The following is a 17,822-nucleotide window of genomic DNA, read 5'->3' on the forward strand; positions in this document are numbered from 1 at the left end:
AATGAAGCAATTTGAGCACAGTGAAACCCAATAAATGAAAAGAACTTAAACCAACTGAGTACTGAGAACACCCAATAAGTTAAGGCAGCTCAAACCATTTTAGTTAAACTAATCTATATGAGTACTGTGATCTTAATCAATTTAAGTTGAAGTATCTAAGTATATTTAATTATCACATTACCTTCAACACTGAGTTCAAAACTCTTTTCAAATGAGTAGAATTAACTTTCCGTAGATTTTGAGTTAACTACACTCATTTCATTTGATAAAGTTGATTGTTTGGTTTTACAGTGTAGTATTCAGCTTAAAGTGACATTTAAAGGCTTAATTAGGCAGGTTAGGGTAATCAGGCAAGTCATTGTATAATGATGGTATGTTCTGTAGACTAAATATATTGCTTAAGGGGGCTAATAATATTGACCTTAAAATGCTGTTTAAAAAATAAGAACAGCTTTTATTCTAGCCAAAATAAAACATATAAGGCTTTGTCTAGAAGAAACAATATTATAGGAAATACTGAAAAATTCCTTGCTCTGTTAAACATCATTTGGAAAATATTTGAAAAAGAAACAAAAAGTGTTTGACTTCAGCTGTATATCACAATGTCAGATCTGCTAAGGCCAGTATTATTAGCCCTCTTGTTGTCTAATGATTTCCCTATTTAACCTTAGTTAACCTAATTAGTTGAGCCTTTAAACTGCACTTTAAGTTAAATACTATTATCTTGCACAATAACTTCATCATGGCTAAATGAAGTCATTAGATTAGTTATTAAAATGATTATGTTTCAAAATGTGTCGAAAACAATTCGATTCGATTAAATAAAAAATATATATAAGGAAGAATAAAAATGTTAAAAATGTCTTTAACAGTAAATATTTAAGCAGCTTTCACACCAAGCTAGGCATGTGCCAGAATAAATTTCTGAAGATATGATAACCTTGAATAAAATATCTGTATTGTGTTTATTGCTGGGTGAAGCAGTGGCGCAGTAGGTAGTGCTGTCGCCTCACAGCAAGAAGGTCGCTGGGTCGAGCCTCGGCTCAGTTGGCGTTTCTGTGTGTAGTTTGCATATTCTCCCTGCGTTTGAGTGGGTTTCCCCCGGGTGCTCCGGTTTCCCCCACAGTCCAAAGACACGTGGTACAGATGAATTGGGTAGGCTAAATTGTCCGTAGTATGTGTGTGTGTGGATGTTAACCAGAGAGATGGGTTGCAGCTGGAAGGGCATCCGCTGCATAAAAACTTGCTGGATAAGCTTCTGGTTCATTCCGCTGTGGCGACCCCGGATTATTAAAGGGACTAATCCGACAAGAAAATGAATAAATGTTTACTGCTGCAAAGTAATTTCTTTTTAAATGTCTTCGTAAAAAAACTTTTTTCCTCATTTAACACAATATCTTAAAATTTAGGAAACATTTTTTATATTTTTGAACAGTAAACATGTCAGGCTATATAATTAAAATAAACCACTAAATTCTTCATTAGCTTCAAAAACACAGATTTCCTCACAGCACTTCTACATATAACTTAGAAATGGTAAAACAAAACAGTTTTACGGTTTTCATACCTTGACTTCAACATACAGCGGTAAACCTTAAAACCGTTTATCGTCCCATGCCTACAAAAAACATGATAACTAAACTAAAATTATAGTTTTAATAAATATTTTAATTCCTACATACAGTAAAAGTGGTCCACACTACAACAATAATGACCAGTGTTGGGGAAAATTACTCTAGAAAGTGATGCATTACAATATTGCGTTCCTCCCTAAAAAAGTAACTAATTGCATTACTTCGTTACTTTTTATGATAAGTAATGCATTATGTTACTTTTGAGTTACTTTTTTAGTTACTTTTTCAATACTCTTGCAGAACTTGAGGGTTTTTTCTTCTCTTTTTAAAATAGAAGAGCTCTGCAATTAACAACACACTCTATATTCTTCATTTATTAAAAAAAAAAACATATTAAAATTAATGTAGGATAAAATTATCTTAAGCGTACATTCTGACCCTAGAACGACACATGCCGTATATATTCAGATAATGAAAGTTAAAAGCAATGTGTTTGCTACTTTTGATTTTGTCTAATTAAATTTAGTAAAGTTTTGTCTTATTAAGTAAAATCCCTGTCCTTTCAGATAATCCTCTTTCACTTGTCTTCCATGTTTCTGAAATAATGAGAATTTTCCATCACAGAAATGTAAGAGAAATGTACTCGTTACTTAGAAAAGTAATATTACTATGTAACTTGCATTATTTGTAATGCGTTACCCCCAACGCTGACAATGACAGATGATATCATATCATTTGACTGGAAACCTTTTTTTTTTTTCCAACAAATGATCAATAAAAACATTGGGCAATCAGAATCCACCTGACTTTATATAGAGCTTAAGCGTATTATTTTGTAATAAAATTGTAAAAAAAAAAAAAATAAATAAAAAAAAAACATTAACCCTACTTAAAACCAGAGTGATGACAATTATAAACAAGGCTAGTGAATCCACTTGACTTTAAAAGCTTAATTATATGAAACAGCTGACCCAGGTTCATTGAAAATACATTACTGCCTATATTTCTGTAAAAAAAAACCAAGCTGTGCACTAAAACTAAACCTATCTAATAGTGTTAATGCATTTCAAACTGAGATAAAACTGATCTTAAATTTTGCTGAAGCAACCATTTCCTTTCCCCTTGTTTCTACGTGGCTTTTGAGTTAATTTATTGATTCATGGGCTTACATGTCACAAGTAAACTGCCATAACACATGTATGTGTACTATTATGCCAACAACAGCACAATAAGTCAATGATCTGCCCCTATAATAATATGTTTTTGCATATGCAACTGTAGCGTTGTTGTGTCTAAAATGTGTTCACTGTAGTTAGACTTAAATGGACTTAACACCCTGCAGTGCCATAAGGCTGTGCAATTTGACAATATATATTGTATAGACCAAATGAAAAGTCTGTTGTTTCATAATGTGCTCTATTGTTTATACACTGTAGAAAATGGTAGGTTATACATAATTACTTTGTGTTGGGACAACATGAAGACATTGGGCCCTATCATACACCCGGCGCAATGTGGCGCAAGTCGCGATGCAATAGTTGTTTGCTAGTTTCAGCTTGGCGCAAGAGTCGTTTTGATGTTTTGCGCCACGCTGTTTAAACAGCAAATGCATTTGCGCTCATATGTGCGCCCATAGGCGTTCTGGTCTAAAAAAGAAGGCGTATTGAGGTGCATTGCTGGCGCGTTGCTATTTTGAGAAACTTGAAGGTTCAAATAGATCAGATCAAAGCTGGTCTATTGTCCAGCACAGTTAGTTGTGTGCCTCGCTTACACATTGCTTAATACAGACAGGGTGTAGAGCAATACGCAAATATCTTAACAAACGAAAAATAATTAAAATATTAAGGATATTTCTAGGATATAATGTAGATATATAGCCTTTAGGATATAAATATAAAGGATTAAAATATTACAAAACATAATATTTTCTAGCCTACATAAATATAAAAACTAAACTTTCATGCCTTCTTCATCTCGGGGGGCTTTTTCAATTTATTCAGAACAATTTGCTTTTGTATAATGTTATTATTATTAGCAGTATTATTTATTATATGCATATGTATATTTGTTTTATTAAAAACAAGCTTAGATTTGCCCACCTGTCAGGTTTTAGACCATATGGGGCACAGCATGTGTATTAGTATATAACTCAGTTGTTTGACCACACTTCGTTTTTATTGTTCATTTATAAGTTTGATGGAAATTAGAACTGAATTTAGAAACAGTTTTGAAACTAATTTTTGTGCTTAACAAACTAAATTAATTATTTATAGGCTAATGGATGTCTGTGTGTACAAGGTTTCCCTATCCACGAGAGCGAAATGAAAGTAGATAATGATGAGGCCATATTTCTCATTCTCGCGCTGCAGATGCTCTGTTTAACTGTTTTTTTGCTAGTGAAATTCTCAGTTTTTCCACTTACAAAGTCCGTCGTGTAAATAGTAAATGAGTGGATGGTGCAACGCAACTGACTCTTAAAGGGAATGGGAGATGAGACTCTAATTGGTTTATTCTCAAAACACACCTATAACTCTTTAAGAAAATAAGCTCAACCCTTTTAGACCATGCGCCGCGGCGCAAAGCGGATTTTTCCGTCCGTAAATTAGCAAAAGTGGATTCCGACACGCCCTAATTGTTTTTGCGCTTTGCACATGGATCATCAAAATAGAGCCCATTAAGTTAACGCATTAGTTTTTTACAGGTTTAAGTGAATTGAATATAAAACTATTAACCTGTCCTAAAAAAAAACTCAAAATCTACACTGTAAAAATGCAGGGTTCCACACAATTTATTCATGTTGTCCCAACACAAATTGATTAAGTTAACTTAACAATTTTAACAAATTTATGTGGATTGAACACGTAAAAAAATTAAGTTGTGCAAATGAAATCTCAAGAATTGGGTTTTTTCAGCTCATTTTAAATAAGTAGTTTGAACAAGCAAAAAAAAAAAAATATATATATATATAGATATATATATATATATATATATATATATATATATATATATATATTTTTTTTTTTTTTTTTTTTACTGCCTGTATTCATTAGGAAAGTATTTTATATCTCTACATTTTATACTATGTTTATTTTGTTTGTCCTGAAGTTCTATAAAAAGTGAAAAATACTATCACATGAATGAGTACATTTTCAAGTAAATACTTTAAAATGTTAAAACAAAAACAAAATGAAACAGTGCCTTCCATGTATATAAACATGTATATGAATTATAAATTGATTACATTTACATACATTTACAGAAAATGTACTATATCACGATATATATATATATATATATATATATATATATATATATATATATATATATATATATATATATATATATGTGTGTGTGTGTATGTGTGTGTGTGTATGTATATAAATAAATATATATATATATATATATATATATATATATATATATATATATATATATCTCGTTATCAGGATATGAGATGAGTTATATTATGATATGATATTTTTGTCATATCACCCAGCCCTACAGTGCCACATAAAGCAGACATCAACAAAAGCAAGTTATGCTACTTTTACATAATAATTGCTTGTGTACAGTATGGTTGTTCCAATGCTATCTCACAACAATTCGTAACTTTTTGATTTAGCGCCTAATTCATATGAATTTGTACAATCTCATTCATACAATTCAGTATGATTTGCTCACCCCCCTATGATGGTTGGGTTTAGGGGTGGGGTTTGGTGCCACACCTCCTTTTTAAAATCATACATTTTCAAACGACTGAACTCGTATGAATGGGGTATATGCACAGCTAGTGTTTTTCAGCCAATGATGAACTTCTGGTTAGAGCTATTTTCATTTTCATAAGGTTCCTTTTACAGTATCAACGTTGTAATATATTTTAAACATATTCAGTTTAATAGGCATAAGCATCCATTTGGTTGCTAAAGCTTAAAAAGAGACGAACGACCGTTTAAATGCAGGCGCCATCTAGCCATGGGACGATAACCGTTTTCAAGGTATGCCGCGGTTTAGAAAAGTCAAGGTTTTAAAACCGCCAAAATTTTCTGCTATACCGTCCCTAAGGTATATTAAGGCATGTTAAATTATTATTATTATTTTTTTTTTAGGACAACAGTATCTCCAGCAAAAAATATCTCCAAAGATGCCGTTTTAAATAGTAAAGAAATTCAAGAGTTCACACTTAGCTGATGATTGATAGTAAAGCTAGTTTGGCGTGCTGTCCCGGGAGAGAGCCCTGAGCTTATAAGATCCTCAAGCCCTGGGCTCCCCCCCGTTGCAAGGCGAGAGGGGAGTTTGAGCTCAGGTAGATCTCGATGACTCCCCTTCTTGCTTGTTGTAGCTAAGTGTCAGATATGTATACTGAAAGGGGTACTAAGAGGTTAGCTAATGTATTTTGATTAATTATTTAGAGTGCTTGTTTTTGAACAGTGGGAGGAAACCGGGGGACCCGGGGAAAACCCACGCGACCACGGGGAGAACAAGCAAACTCCGCACAGAAATGCCGTCTGGTTTGGAAAGGAATTAAACCAGGGGCATTCTTGCTGTGAGGCAACAGCGCTAATCACTGGCCACCGTGACGCCCGTTTGAAAGGAGGGAAAGTAGGATTGGGTGGGGGGGGTTTCTTTGAGACGGAGATATTGAGATGAGAAAAGTCTGGTTATTTATAGTGAGTTAAGGATCGTCTGATAGGATAATCAGTCATTAGCTAAAGTTGGAACAGCTGCGAACAATCATAAGCACGTGATCCTCTCGAAATTTGTTTATGAATAAACTTCACTCTGTGAAATAGTAAAGCCGGACATGTTTACTGTTCCAAAATATTATAAAAGTTTCTCAAAATAAATGTTATTGTGTTCAAAGGGGAAAAAAGCTTTTTTTTTTTTTACCAAGACATTTAAAAGAATATATTTTAGAGCAGTAATCACAATACCCTGATACTGTGAAACCGTGATATTTTTATTCAAGGATATCATACCGTCAGAATCTTATACCGGCCCATGCCTAATGAAATCATCAGCGGCAGGTTAGTGCAGAAATTCCATCGAAAATACTGGGGTGAACTTAATTTCCATATTTTAAAAACATTAATGCAGCTTGTTTGTTCTGATACCCACTTTATATCGTATCTCAGCCTGGCAGTGAAGATCGCAGTTTTTTAAAGAAATCAGAACTTAATCGCAGCAATTTTGTATGGGTTGACAATTAACCGGAAGCCCTGAGGCTGGTGGACTGAATTTAAAAGTCTGTGTGCATTTACCCATTAGCCACTAAAGTGACAAAATGCAAAATAGTTACGTTTCCTCATGAGATCATACTGTAATTCTAAAGGCCTGGGTGTTTAATTTTAGGCACAACTGCATCAAAGCAGCTTTCAAAGATGTGCGGAAGAGTGCAGATTGACATGTTTGACACATGCGCAGTCTTAGACTGTCTTAACAACATTCACCTTGCGCATGTGTTGTTGCGCAAGGACTGTCTGCATGGAAAAAAATACTAATTATCTACACGCAGAGGGTGTGTGATGAAAGTTGCGTAAGGAGGACAATGCTCAGAGTATGCTTAAGGGCCATTCACACTGACAAGGTAGTGAAGTGGAAAAAAATAAAACACATTTACTGCATTTTTAATGCTGTGTTTTGTGTGAGATGCTGCAAAAGAGATTAGACATAAAAGCAATGGTCAAGCACGTCCATCTGGCACATATAAGTGGAGCAGTTGAATGCGAAAAACATATGTGTGTTATTACAAAAGCGGAAACCTGTCACCCCTACTTAGGACACAGTAACTGGGCTAAAACACATAACATTTGTTTTATATTTGGAGCGCGTAGTGCCTTGGGGAAGGTTGTGACAGATGGACTGAATTGACACAAGGGACCCTGGATGCAGCTCTACACTTTTTCCTCTTGTCGTGAGGTGCTCGGCACCACTTGACCTCCATTGGAAGTGTAACTAATGTAGTCTGTTAAGAAACCTGCTCGGAAACTAGGCCTGTGAGTCAAACACTCTCGCTTTCTCTCTAGATACACACACACACACTATCGATTGAGATCCTGACAGTGAAACTGATGAAGAATCGAGGTAGTCATGGCCAAGGTGAAGAAGTATCTGGCTCTACTGTAGTTAAGGGCTATTCTGATGCCAGCGTGTATGTGCTTAAGATACCAAACGAAATTCTGCCTTGAGACTCAAATGTTTGGTCATACAACAGCCTTGTTTTTACCTAGCAAAAATTTGATTTGACATTACGAGGGGGTTAGACTAATTGGTGTGTGTACTTATAAGACTAACATAAGTGCTCTCTACAAAAATGTGGTGGAAAGTAAACAAACCTCGAAGGTATCAATCGCCTTTCTCCCCCCCCCCCCAAAACCACACCTAGGCTCAATACTAGTCACGTTTTTACCTCACTGCTGTTTTCAAAACATCACCTGACTTGGATATAATGTCGAAAAACGGATTGTTACTTTGATGAGACTACAATTTTCTCACCTATACAATTCTTTGAACAGCTGCAATCATGAAAGCCAATTAGCATGTGTGGCAATTACAATGAAGTGATGCTGCTATCACAACTATCAGGGTGACTTAAAAGCCTTTAGGGTGAAATGTGTCACACCAGAGCAACAGGGGGCTTTCAGCAGCTCTGAACCATGTGTCACAAGCAGCACAAAGCACATCTGAAAAATCTAACAACTACATGGGATTTTTAATACGGCGATGATTGAAGCGAAAGATTGTTATGATAATCTCTGAGGGCTCTCGCGAGTAAATTAAAAATGGTGTGTAAACGTGTTCAAACAACTGCAAAAGGATTCATTTAGCCTGTGGTTTACAGTTTGTTATACCTTATAACAAAGGCACGGACTAACAACATCGTCTGTATCAATATGTGCTATGGGCATGCCACAAAACAAACACCTTGCTGCTTTGTTTGCAGCTTTAGAACAGGGTTTTAAAACAATTCACTATAAGAGACCTTTAAATGAATCCGAATTATGTATATCAAACGCAATTTCGGATATATTAAATAATGGTATTGCCGTGAACACTAAAATAAGACAGTAAAGGTATTAAACCTATGTTTTGTCTTTTTATTTAAACGCCCAATATGTTCTATTGTACATCTGCATATGTTTTATTATCCAGCCGAAGCGTTTCAGCCTGTAAATAAAATGCAAAATCGCACCATTTAAGTTCTAGTCGAAGTTTTCCAACCCGAACAGTCCGCGCCGTCCGTAAATCACAAGGTTATAAGTTCTGCTCTATCTCTTTTCTCTCTATATATATTTGTTATTAAATGTTCTAATCTTTCCGTGAATAGACTAGCAAAAGGGGTGACCAACAGCAGCTCGCAATCCGAGTGGCCCCGTAACAAAGAGCGTTTGCACTTACCCTCAACAGCGAGAATAACGGGAACCCAAAGGCTGTATAATAACAGCGAATAATCCATTGTCATGAAGCTTGAGGATGCAACATGAAGAAGCGTTTTGTCTATGTGTCACCGGGACAGAAAGTCTCGTTAAATCTCAGCATTCATGATCGAATTCACGCTTTGAGAGAGAAAAAAAAACAGCCTGTGAAAAATGCACAGCTCCGCTTTGGTGTGGTTGTTTTCGCGTCTTTCATTCGGACCACGGAATCCACGGATGCTCTTCCTCTATCATGCTCTTCTACATGTGTGGCATCATCCTCCTCATCCTCCGTGTGAAAGAAGCTGTTGATTCTTTGCGACTGCACGGAGGAGTGTCAGTTGCGAGGAATGATTGGGGGGCGAAAAGCTCTATTGGTCCCATGACAAAACCCTGCGGGATACCGCTGATAACTTACACACTAAGTAGAATACTCTGCTATGTTCTTTTATTTGTGCATGTTTTTTTTGTGTTAAATATATGTGCTTCTTTTATTGTTTATGTCACAGTGCATGAATAGCACAAGAATCCTCAGAAGCTGATTTTTAGGGAATTGGGAATGTATGGGTATTCTTTGATGCACAGCGCCACTCGCTGTTTGTTTACTGCAGGAATTGGTGTGCTGTAGTTTAAGAAGGGAGTGACTTGGCAATTGGCCACAGAGAGTCACGTAGCAGTCACCCAGCACCAATAATAAAATCATCATCCAGCTTTCTGCTGATTAAATAATAGGCTGCACGTTGAAGGCTGTGGAAAACTGTAAACAGTCTTCAAAAGCTGTAAATTATTGATATGTACAGTACAGTGCTGGGCATTTTTTCCCTAAATGCAATCTGGTGCTTCTTTGATCTTTAAAAACAGGAATACAAAAGAAGAGCGTAAACCACACTTTTATAAACACAAAGAGTGTCTTACGCAAGTTTTATGAAAGTATAATCAAAAAGTGTAAAATTCAATACAAAAAAAAATGCAATAGTTGATTAAACCAATGTTACCCAACCTTGTTCCTGGAGGCACACCAACAGTACATATTTTAGAATATCCCCCTTATCTGACCTATACATTTTAGGCTTTGGAGTCTCTTCTAATGTTTTGATGAGTTTATTTATGTGTGTGATAGAGAAGAGGTTGAAAATGTGTACTATTAGTGTGCCTTCAGGAACATGGTTGGGATACAATTAATTAAACATCAGCAAAACTATTCAAAATTAGTCTTTTGTGATGGCAACAAGACATACATTTTTAGAAAGCGAGTATAGAAACAATGTATAATTTCCCTTATCTGACCCACATTTTAGGCTTTGGATCTCTTCTTATGTTCTGATGAGTTGATTTAGGGGTGTTTGATTGGGAAGAGGTTGAAAATGTGTACTTTTAGTGTGCCTGCAGTGACATGGTTGGGAAACACTCGATTAAACAACAGCAAGTTTATTCAAAATTAGTCTTTTGTAATGGCAACAAGACATACATTTTTAGAAAGCGAGTATAGAAACAATGTATAATTTCCCTTATCTGACCCACATTTTAGGCTTTGGATCTCTTCTAAAGTTCTGATGAGTTGATTTAGGTGTGTTTGATTGGGAAGAGGTTGAAAATGTGTACTATTAGTGTGCCTGCAGTAACATGGTTGGGAAACACTCGATTAAACAACAGCAAGACTATTCAAAATTAGTCTTTTGTGATGGCAACAAACACATTTTTAGAAAGCGGGTATAGAAACAATAATCCCCCTTATCTGACCCATACATTTTAGGCTTTTGGAGTCTCTTCTAATGCTCTAATGAGCTGATTTAGGTGTGTTTGATTAGGAAGAGGTTGAAAATGTGTACTATTAGGAACATGGCTGGGATACAATTAATTAAAAATCAGCAAAACTATTCAAAATTAGTCTTTTGTGATGGCAACAAGACATACATTTTTATAAAGCGAGTATAGAAACAATGTATAATTTACCATAAAACAATGTATCATTTAATCTGCTTTACATTTCAACAATCACAATCACTTGATGACACACGGAAAGCAATTACAAAGAGAATATATCTGTACTTAGTTGAAGCTTTGTTCACATTTTGCTATTGCTACGTTGTATTTTTATTTGTGTCTTGGCGATAATATTGCTTTATGAACAACACCCCACGACGTGTCTGATTTATTCAGCTGTTGGCGTTTCATTTGAACACTTAGGTATGTGACTATCTGTCAAATAAGAGTGTACACTTTTAATTTGAACCATTATTTTTATCCATATGTTGCTACTAAATGTCTCAATAGACTTTTTCAGAAAGCAAGCCCAATGTCTTTCTTTCTTTCCTTCTTTCTTTCTGATAAACATTAAAGGGCACCTATGATGAAAATCATCTTTTGTAAGCTGTTTGGACAGAACTGTGTGTAAGTACAGTGTGTCCACAGTCATATAAATAGTGATATAAATACAATAAGTAAATTTTTTCTAGATTTCCTGACATTAAAATAGGATTCAAGACCTTTCCATTTTGAGCCCCACCACAACATGATGTAGGAGTGCGGTTTTCCCACCCGCCGAATTGACTGACAGCCATGTATCAACATGTCTCCGTAGTAACGTGTATAATCCAGCCTGATCTCACGAGAAAACGTAAGTATTTTACGTTTTGCCAGTTTAGTGGCTAATTCGTACGAATTCGTACGAGTTCAGTGGTACGAAATGGTACGATTTTAAAAAGGAGGCGTAGCACCTGACCCCACCTCTAACCCCAACCATCATTGGGGGATAAGCAAATCGTACTAAATTGTACGAAGTAGATCGTACGAATTCATACGAATTAGCCACTAAATGAAAAAGTTACGAATTGCCGTGAGATTGTGTTGGTATAATCATATCAACAAGACAGGATGTGCGCAAAGCAACCGGGATTAAAAGATCTGTTCAGCGCTCTGTGATCATCAATCTTCATCAAAAGTGATCAAGAATGAGTTTAAGTATAATCGTTTTTAAAACAGTGCATGTATGTAATTAATTACAGCGATTTTATCGTCTTTAATTTATCACCACAGCTGCATGTCAGTACAATAATAAAAGCTTCAATACTGGTTTGTGGACATTAAATCAGGTTTTATTCTGCACATTAACATAACAGATATCCATACAGCAGTGGATATTAACGTGTATCCTGTCACGTTTGCTGTGCAAAAACAGTGCAAAGTTATACCCATGCGCTGTGTGTTTGTGTGTGTGTGTGTGCGTGAACTCTGTAACGACATTGTGTAGGACTCATCATTGCAGAAAAACCTGAATTAACTCCACAACAAATACATCAAATAAGCATTGGGAAAGTTCTTACTGAGGTATTTCTCACAAAAGTTACATGAGATCTGCTTCCTTTATGTCTGTCACTGTGCTGTTTATCTGAAGCAGCTACAAGATACTCAGAGGTGAAAATTACAACATTCTGAAATGTATTATAAATAATCTGATGGGTGTTTTGAGCTGAAACTTTACAGACACATTCTGAAGACGCAAAAGACTTATCTGAAATCTTGAAATGGGGTAAAATAGGTACCCTTTATGCCAAGGAAGTTTTTAAAACAAAACTTATATCCATTGTGGTCATTGATGTGAAGTACGTATACTAATTTTCCACCTTTCTTCCTTTTGTTTGGTATCAAAACCTTAACTTGCTAGAATAGTGCTGTGATTTCTTTACAAAAGAACATGATATAATCTCTGGGAAAAGGTATGACTCGTTCTCTGAAATAAGAGACGGCAGAGAAACTGCACTGCACTTGAAGAAAAATCATTGCATCATGGTACCTGGGAAATCAGGGGAGATCATTTAAAGATTTGCAGTAAACAGAACACGGATCTGACTCTTGAGGGAAGCGGTTTTCGATCTTTGAGTAGTAAAACAATCTTTGATGATGCAAATATTACCTGCTTCAGAGACGGCGGGGATCTGATAACGTCTGATCATCTGATATCATCGCGCAAATGCTGAAAGACATTGATCAAAGCGTCACAGGCTGTGCTACATAATTTCAAGCCCTGTAACAGACAGAAGCCGTAGTCATAGCTGTTCAAGCGGCGGATGTCAACAGGACCTTGTTTTGTTTTAGTGTTTGGACAGTTAGCCATTGGCAGAGGTTGGCTAGGGAACTGAAGACAGGAAGAAGAGAGAAAGATGAAGGAGAACATAGGGAGTGTGCCGGAGGGCCAGGCGGCGAGTCAATACAGTAAGCTGACAGAGGTGGATAAAGCACTCTCCCTGTGTGGCTCGCTTTCAAGACACTGCTGAAATATAGAGGCACTCGGGCCGCATGGGTGCAATAGGCTGGCGTGGCGATGAAAACAGCTTTCTGTTTGTCACTGCTGAGCCTGCGAATCACAGGAATATCGAGCTTTCTCTGAAAAAACAGGGAGAAAGCTGGTAAACGCAACTGCAAAGGTCACCGCTTTTTTGTCTTCAGCCCTGAACTTGGCAAACTGTGACCAGATAATGGGTATTTATTCAGTCGTTTAAGCATTTGATTATTACAGAAGCAATAGACCATATAGCTGTGACCCACTTCCTCTCGCCATGCGAACCACCTCATCAGACACTTTGTTTTTCTTTCTTTGTGGAGATCATCAAGTCCTCGCTGACCTCAATTATCAGCCAAAGAATAGAACCAAATGTTTACATGCAACATGGCAAATGACAAAACTAATTTTGTCGCGTTATTTCCACTGATTTGAGCAGCTTTATCCTTGCCAAGTTTTTAGGGTTTAATGCGTTTTGACAGGAAGATTTCAATTATAGTTTTTCTTCAACAGTTTGACTAATTAGATGTTTAAAAATGACATTACAACTTAGATATTTAAATCCATTAAAAGCAAATTTATTTGTAATTACAGCTATGGTAATAAAAAATTAGGAGATCGCTTGAAAAGTCCAAGTTTTTCTTGATTTATTATGTATGGATTTGAGTAAAATGTTAGTATTTGTTTTGTCCCGTCAAGTTCTGATAAAAGTCCTATCAATTTTCTTTTGTTGTGATTAAATGCAAGACTATTCCACACTGTAAAAAATTTGACCTTAAATTCACAGTAAATTACTGGCTAATAATTGCATTACTTTCACAGTAAATTACTGTATGTAAATTCACAGTAAATTATTGTGAGGTAGTTCACAGTAATTTACTGTGGTTTTGTCACATTAAATTATTGTGAAATTACAACCAAATATTGTAACTTTACAGTAGATAATACAGTCCGTTACTGTGATTTCACAGTATTATCTTGTAGAGTTAACTATATTTTACTGTGAATTTGCAAAACGATTACTGTAATTTAGCAGTAGGTTGCAATTTAAATACCTGATTTAACTGTAAAGTTACAGTTATATCCTGGATCACTGTAATTTAACAGTTTGGTGCTGTAAAATTTCAAAGCAATTTTACATTCTGTCTTAATTTACTCACCCTCAGGTTGTTCCAGCTCTGTTAAAAATGATTTTTTTTGTTAAACACAGGAATAAAAATATCAAATATTCCACTTTGTGTCCAAACAACCTGAGGATGCGTAAATGACGACAGAATTTTCATTTTTAGGTTATCTGAGAAGACTCTAAAATCAAAATAAAAACAAACACACATACATTTTACAGATTTATTTAACAGCTTAATGACATCTGTGTAAACATTTTAGAAAACTTTCAAAAGGTGAAGCCTCAAAAAATACTATAAGAACATATTAATAAAAAAATCTGACATCATATGTAGCATGCATATAAAAAGCAGTGCTTCAGAGTGCGCTCTCTCTCTCTCTCCCATTATATATATATATATACATGAGAGAGAGAGACAAAACTTCTTGCTAAATTAGGAAGTTGTCTATTCAAGGTCAATCATTTTCCTGATAATTTTACACACTTGCTGGTTGATGTGTCTTCTCTGCTTCTTTGACTTCGTCTGTCTTCCATCTCCAAACTGGTGCCCAAAAAGCACCTATAAGCAAAAGGGCAGACAGTTAGCTTCATACAACACTACTGGGACACTACTGCTGCACTACAGAGCAAAATTACTGTTAGCTCAGTTTGAACATGCTGACAATACTGTAGCTCAGTCAAACTGCAATCATTTAAACAAAAACATCTGAAAAACATTTCCATCACAAACACACAATCAAGAACAGTCCAACAACAAATAGTGGTTTTAATGACCTAGGCAGAGCATTTTAAAACAGTTGATTTGATTTACACCTTCTGTTTACAGACTATAATCTAATGCTGGGTTCACACTTATTGCAAAGTTAACACATGCATCACAGTACTTGCTCTTGAATACTAGCAGGATGTTTCTTGCATCAAGCTAATTTTTCATGATTTAAATATTAGGAAAATTTTTGCAAAAAAAACTTGATTGAAGTGATACAGCTCTTGTGTTGTATTCATTTCAATCAAGTTTTTTTGCAAATATTCCAAATATTTTTCAACGTTTTTTGAGTTTCACTTATTTTGTGCTGCCCAGTAAAAATTTCCCACTATTTATGCATTTGCAATGACTTGTATGTAATCCACTCACCTGAATAGGTAACTTCACATATGGTATAAGAGCCCAATCCTTTTAAAGACAGCTTCCCCTCTGGTCTCCAGCACAGACAAACAAATTGTGTCTGCAACACGGCCCTTTATAACAAGGGGACAAGGGGAGTCATGACTTGTGCTCCTATACATTCCTTGTTTAACCCCCCAAAACAAGCCCTCAGTTACAATATTTATTGTAGATATTACCTTAAATTCCAGAGTGCAAAAGGCATCTTCAGCATACTTCAGTTTCAGACCAGATCCAAAGTCAGTTGTGAAATCCAGGTGAGGTCCCATGACCACTCGACCCTCCAAGGAATAAGACTAAAAGGGGGAAAGAAGGACTAAATTAGAGGTGTTTGTGAATAATTAAATTTGTTTGTAGAAACAAAGTTGACATTCCATGCTCTGCCTATTAAAAACCAAGCAAACAAACACACATGCCCAGTAAAATTGCTAATAAAAATAAAAACTATAGTTTAAAAAAATCTTTGTCTAATATTTACTACTACTGGAGGTTTGGAACTTCTGGAAGAAGAAAAAGAGTTTGTACAAGAAACTGCTCACAACAAATCTGTAAAAAACCTGACATTTAAAAATCTAATAAAAATGAGGAAGGCATCAACATTACCTTTAATAATCAAGCGAGGGGTGATTGGTAGCATCAGTGTTTCAACATCAGTGGCTGTGGCTGCAAAAAAATATGAATATAATAAGAGTAGAATAAGACTCAACCTAACACACGCACACACACACACACACACACACACACACACATATATATATATATATATATATATATATATATATATATATATATATATATATATATATATATATATATATATATAGGTTTAGATTGTGTTAATGAATTTAGGTTATATTTGTGTGCTCAGAATTTACTCACCTCACACTTCAGCTATCATCATGTACACCTGAACCAAAAAATAAAATCTACAGTTAGTGACAATATACAATTAGTTCTCATTAGTAACATGTTAGCACTGCATTAACACCAGTGAGAAATATACAATATGTACTGTGTTAGTGTTGGTTTAAAATAATACAACTGAATTGTATTATAAGCCTCATTTAATAAAACAGTTAAGACTTGTTTCATAATGAGTTTAGTTTATTTAACTAACTTAACGTTAACATTACAGTGAACAAAATTAACGTACATGATGGTGACTAACGTAACCGTAACGTTAACTTAAGTGAAGGCCAGAGCTTACCTTAACGTTATAGTCATTTCACCTTTACTTCAGTCTTGTACTGAAACAGAAAATGCAGTTAACAAGAAGTTAATTAAAGAAAATTCCCTTTCTTTTTCAGGAACTAACGTTAACGTTATGCTAATAACAAGTTAACGTTAAGTTACCTCAGAAAACACTACAATCACCATCTGGCGTCGTTAATTTCTTGTTTTAAAAAAAGGCGCGCTTAAACCCTGTACGTGCGAGTACAACTAAAGTACTCGGTAAATTCCTGTTAAATGACATGCACTATACAGAAATACACATACAACAATCATTTAACGGACAAAAGTCATATTTTAACACTTACCGAGGATGAATCCGTTGGGTGAAGAGACGACGCAGGCGTTGTCTGAGGTGATGGCGCTTGTTTGCGTTCGAGTCGAGTCAGTTCTGTTCAATGAATCGGCTCTTTTAAGTGAACAGTAAAGAGTCGAATTCGGCTCCTTTAAGTGAACAGTAAAGAGTCGAATTCGGCTCCTTTAAGTGAACAGTAAATAGTCGAATTCACCTGAAAATGATTCCGTTTTGTATAATATTGTAAGACGCAAACATATAATTCATTAATATTTCATCATATTGCTTGGTTCGTGTACTGCTTGTAAACGAATTGCTTGATGATGACTATGAGCTCATGAACACGTCTGATAAAATATCTGAATCTGATTCAATGTCACACGAGTCCTGAACCGAAGCAGTGCAAAAGTAATATATTGATTGAAATATAAAGTTAATTATTTTCTTCGCCATTCAAAATATTACATATCTCTGACTTCAACAATAAGAATAAAGTTCGTTTGGAGTGTATTGAGAATTATTATTTTTTCCTCCCAGGATTCATTTCGCACCAAGCTGCATCAAGCTGTAATGGTGGATGAGAAAGCACATAATATTATAAATATTGCTTGTAATATGTAATGAAATAGTTTTAACACTTTTTCACGCGAGAATGTAGTTCTTCAAAACTCAAATCTGTGGATTGTTAGTAAAGATTGTGTGTAATTTTAAGTGTGTGTTGCCGGTAGCGGAGATCTATGA

The 17,822-nt window shown here is 35.4% G+C and overlaps 1 protein-coding gene and 1 long non-coding RNA gene across 4 annotated transcripts in view; both read right to left on the reverse strand.

Moving 5' to 3' along the window:
• The window catches only part of ephb3a (eph receptor B3a), a 93,592-nt gene extending 84,137 nt beyond the window's left edge, over positions 1–9,455 (reverse strand). For 2 of the 3 annotated variants that reach the window (XR_015477531.1, XR_015477532.1), the window contains exon 1: positions 8,970–9,325. Coding sequence is in view for 1 of the 3 variants with exons in the window: in NM_131097.2 (NP_571172.2) it covers positions 8,970–9,033 (64 nt within the window). In the remaining 2 variants the exon portion in view is untranslated. 3 annotated transcript variants of the gene reach the window in all.
• Positions 9,456–14,598: 5,143 nt separating this feature from the next.
• Positions 14,599–17,138, reverse strand: LOC147846203 (uncharacterized). Its single transcript, XR_015478235.1, has 7 exons — positions 17,095–17,138; positions 16,764–16,803; positions 16,436–16,463; positions 16,160–16,219; positions 15,736–15,852; positions 15,527–15,630; positions 14,599–14,950 (listed from the first exon to the last, which is right to left on the reverse strand). It is a non-coding gene; the product is annotated as an uncharacterized LOC147846203 (long non-coding RNA).
• Positions 17,139–17,822: the final 684 nt, after the last annotated feature.

This window comes from Danio rerio, chromosome 2 (genome assembly GCF_052040795.2).
Source record: "Danio rerio strain M-AB ecotype USA chromosome 2, GRCz13ab, whole genome shotgun sequence".
In the NCBI taxonomy this organism is placed as follows: Eukaryota; Metazoa; Chordata; class Actinopteri; order Cypriniformes; family Danionidae; genus Danio; species Danio rerio.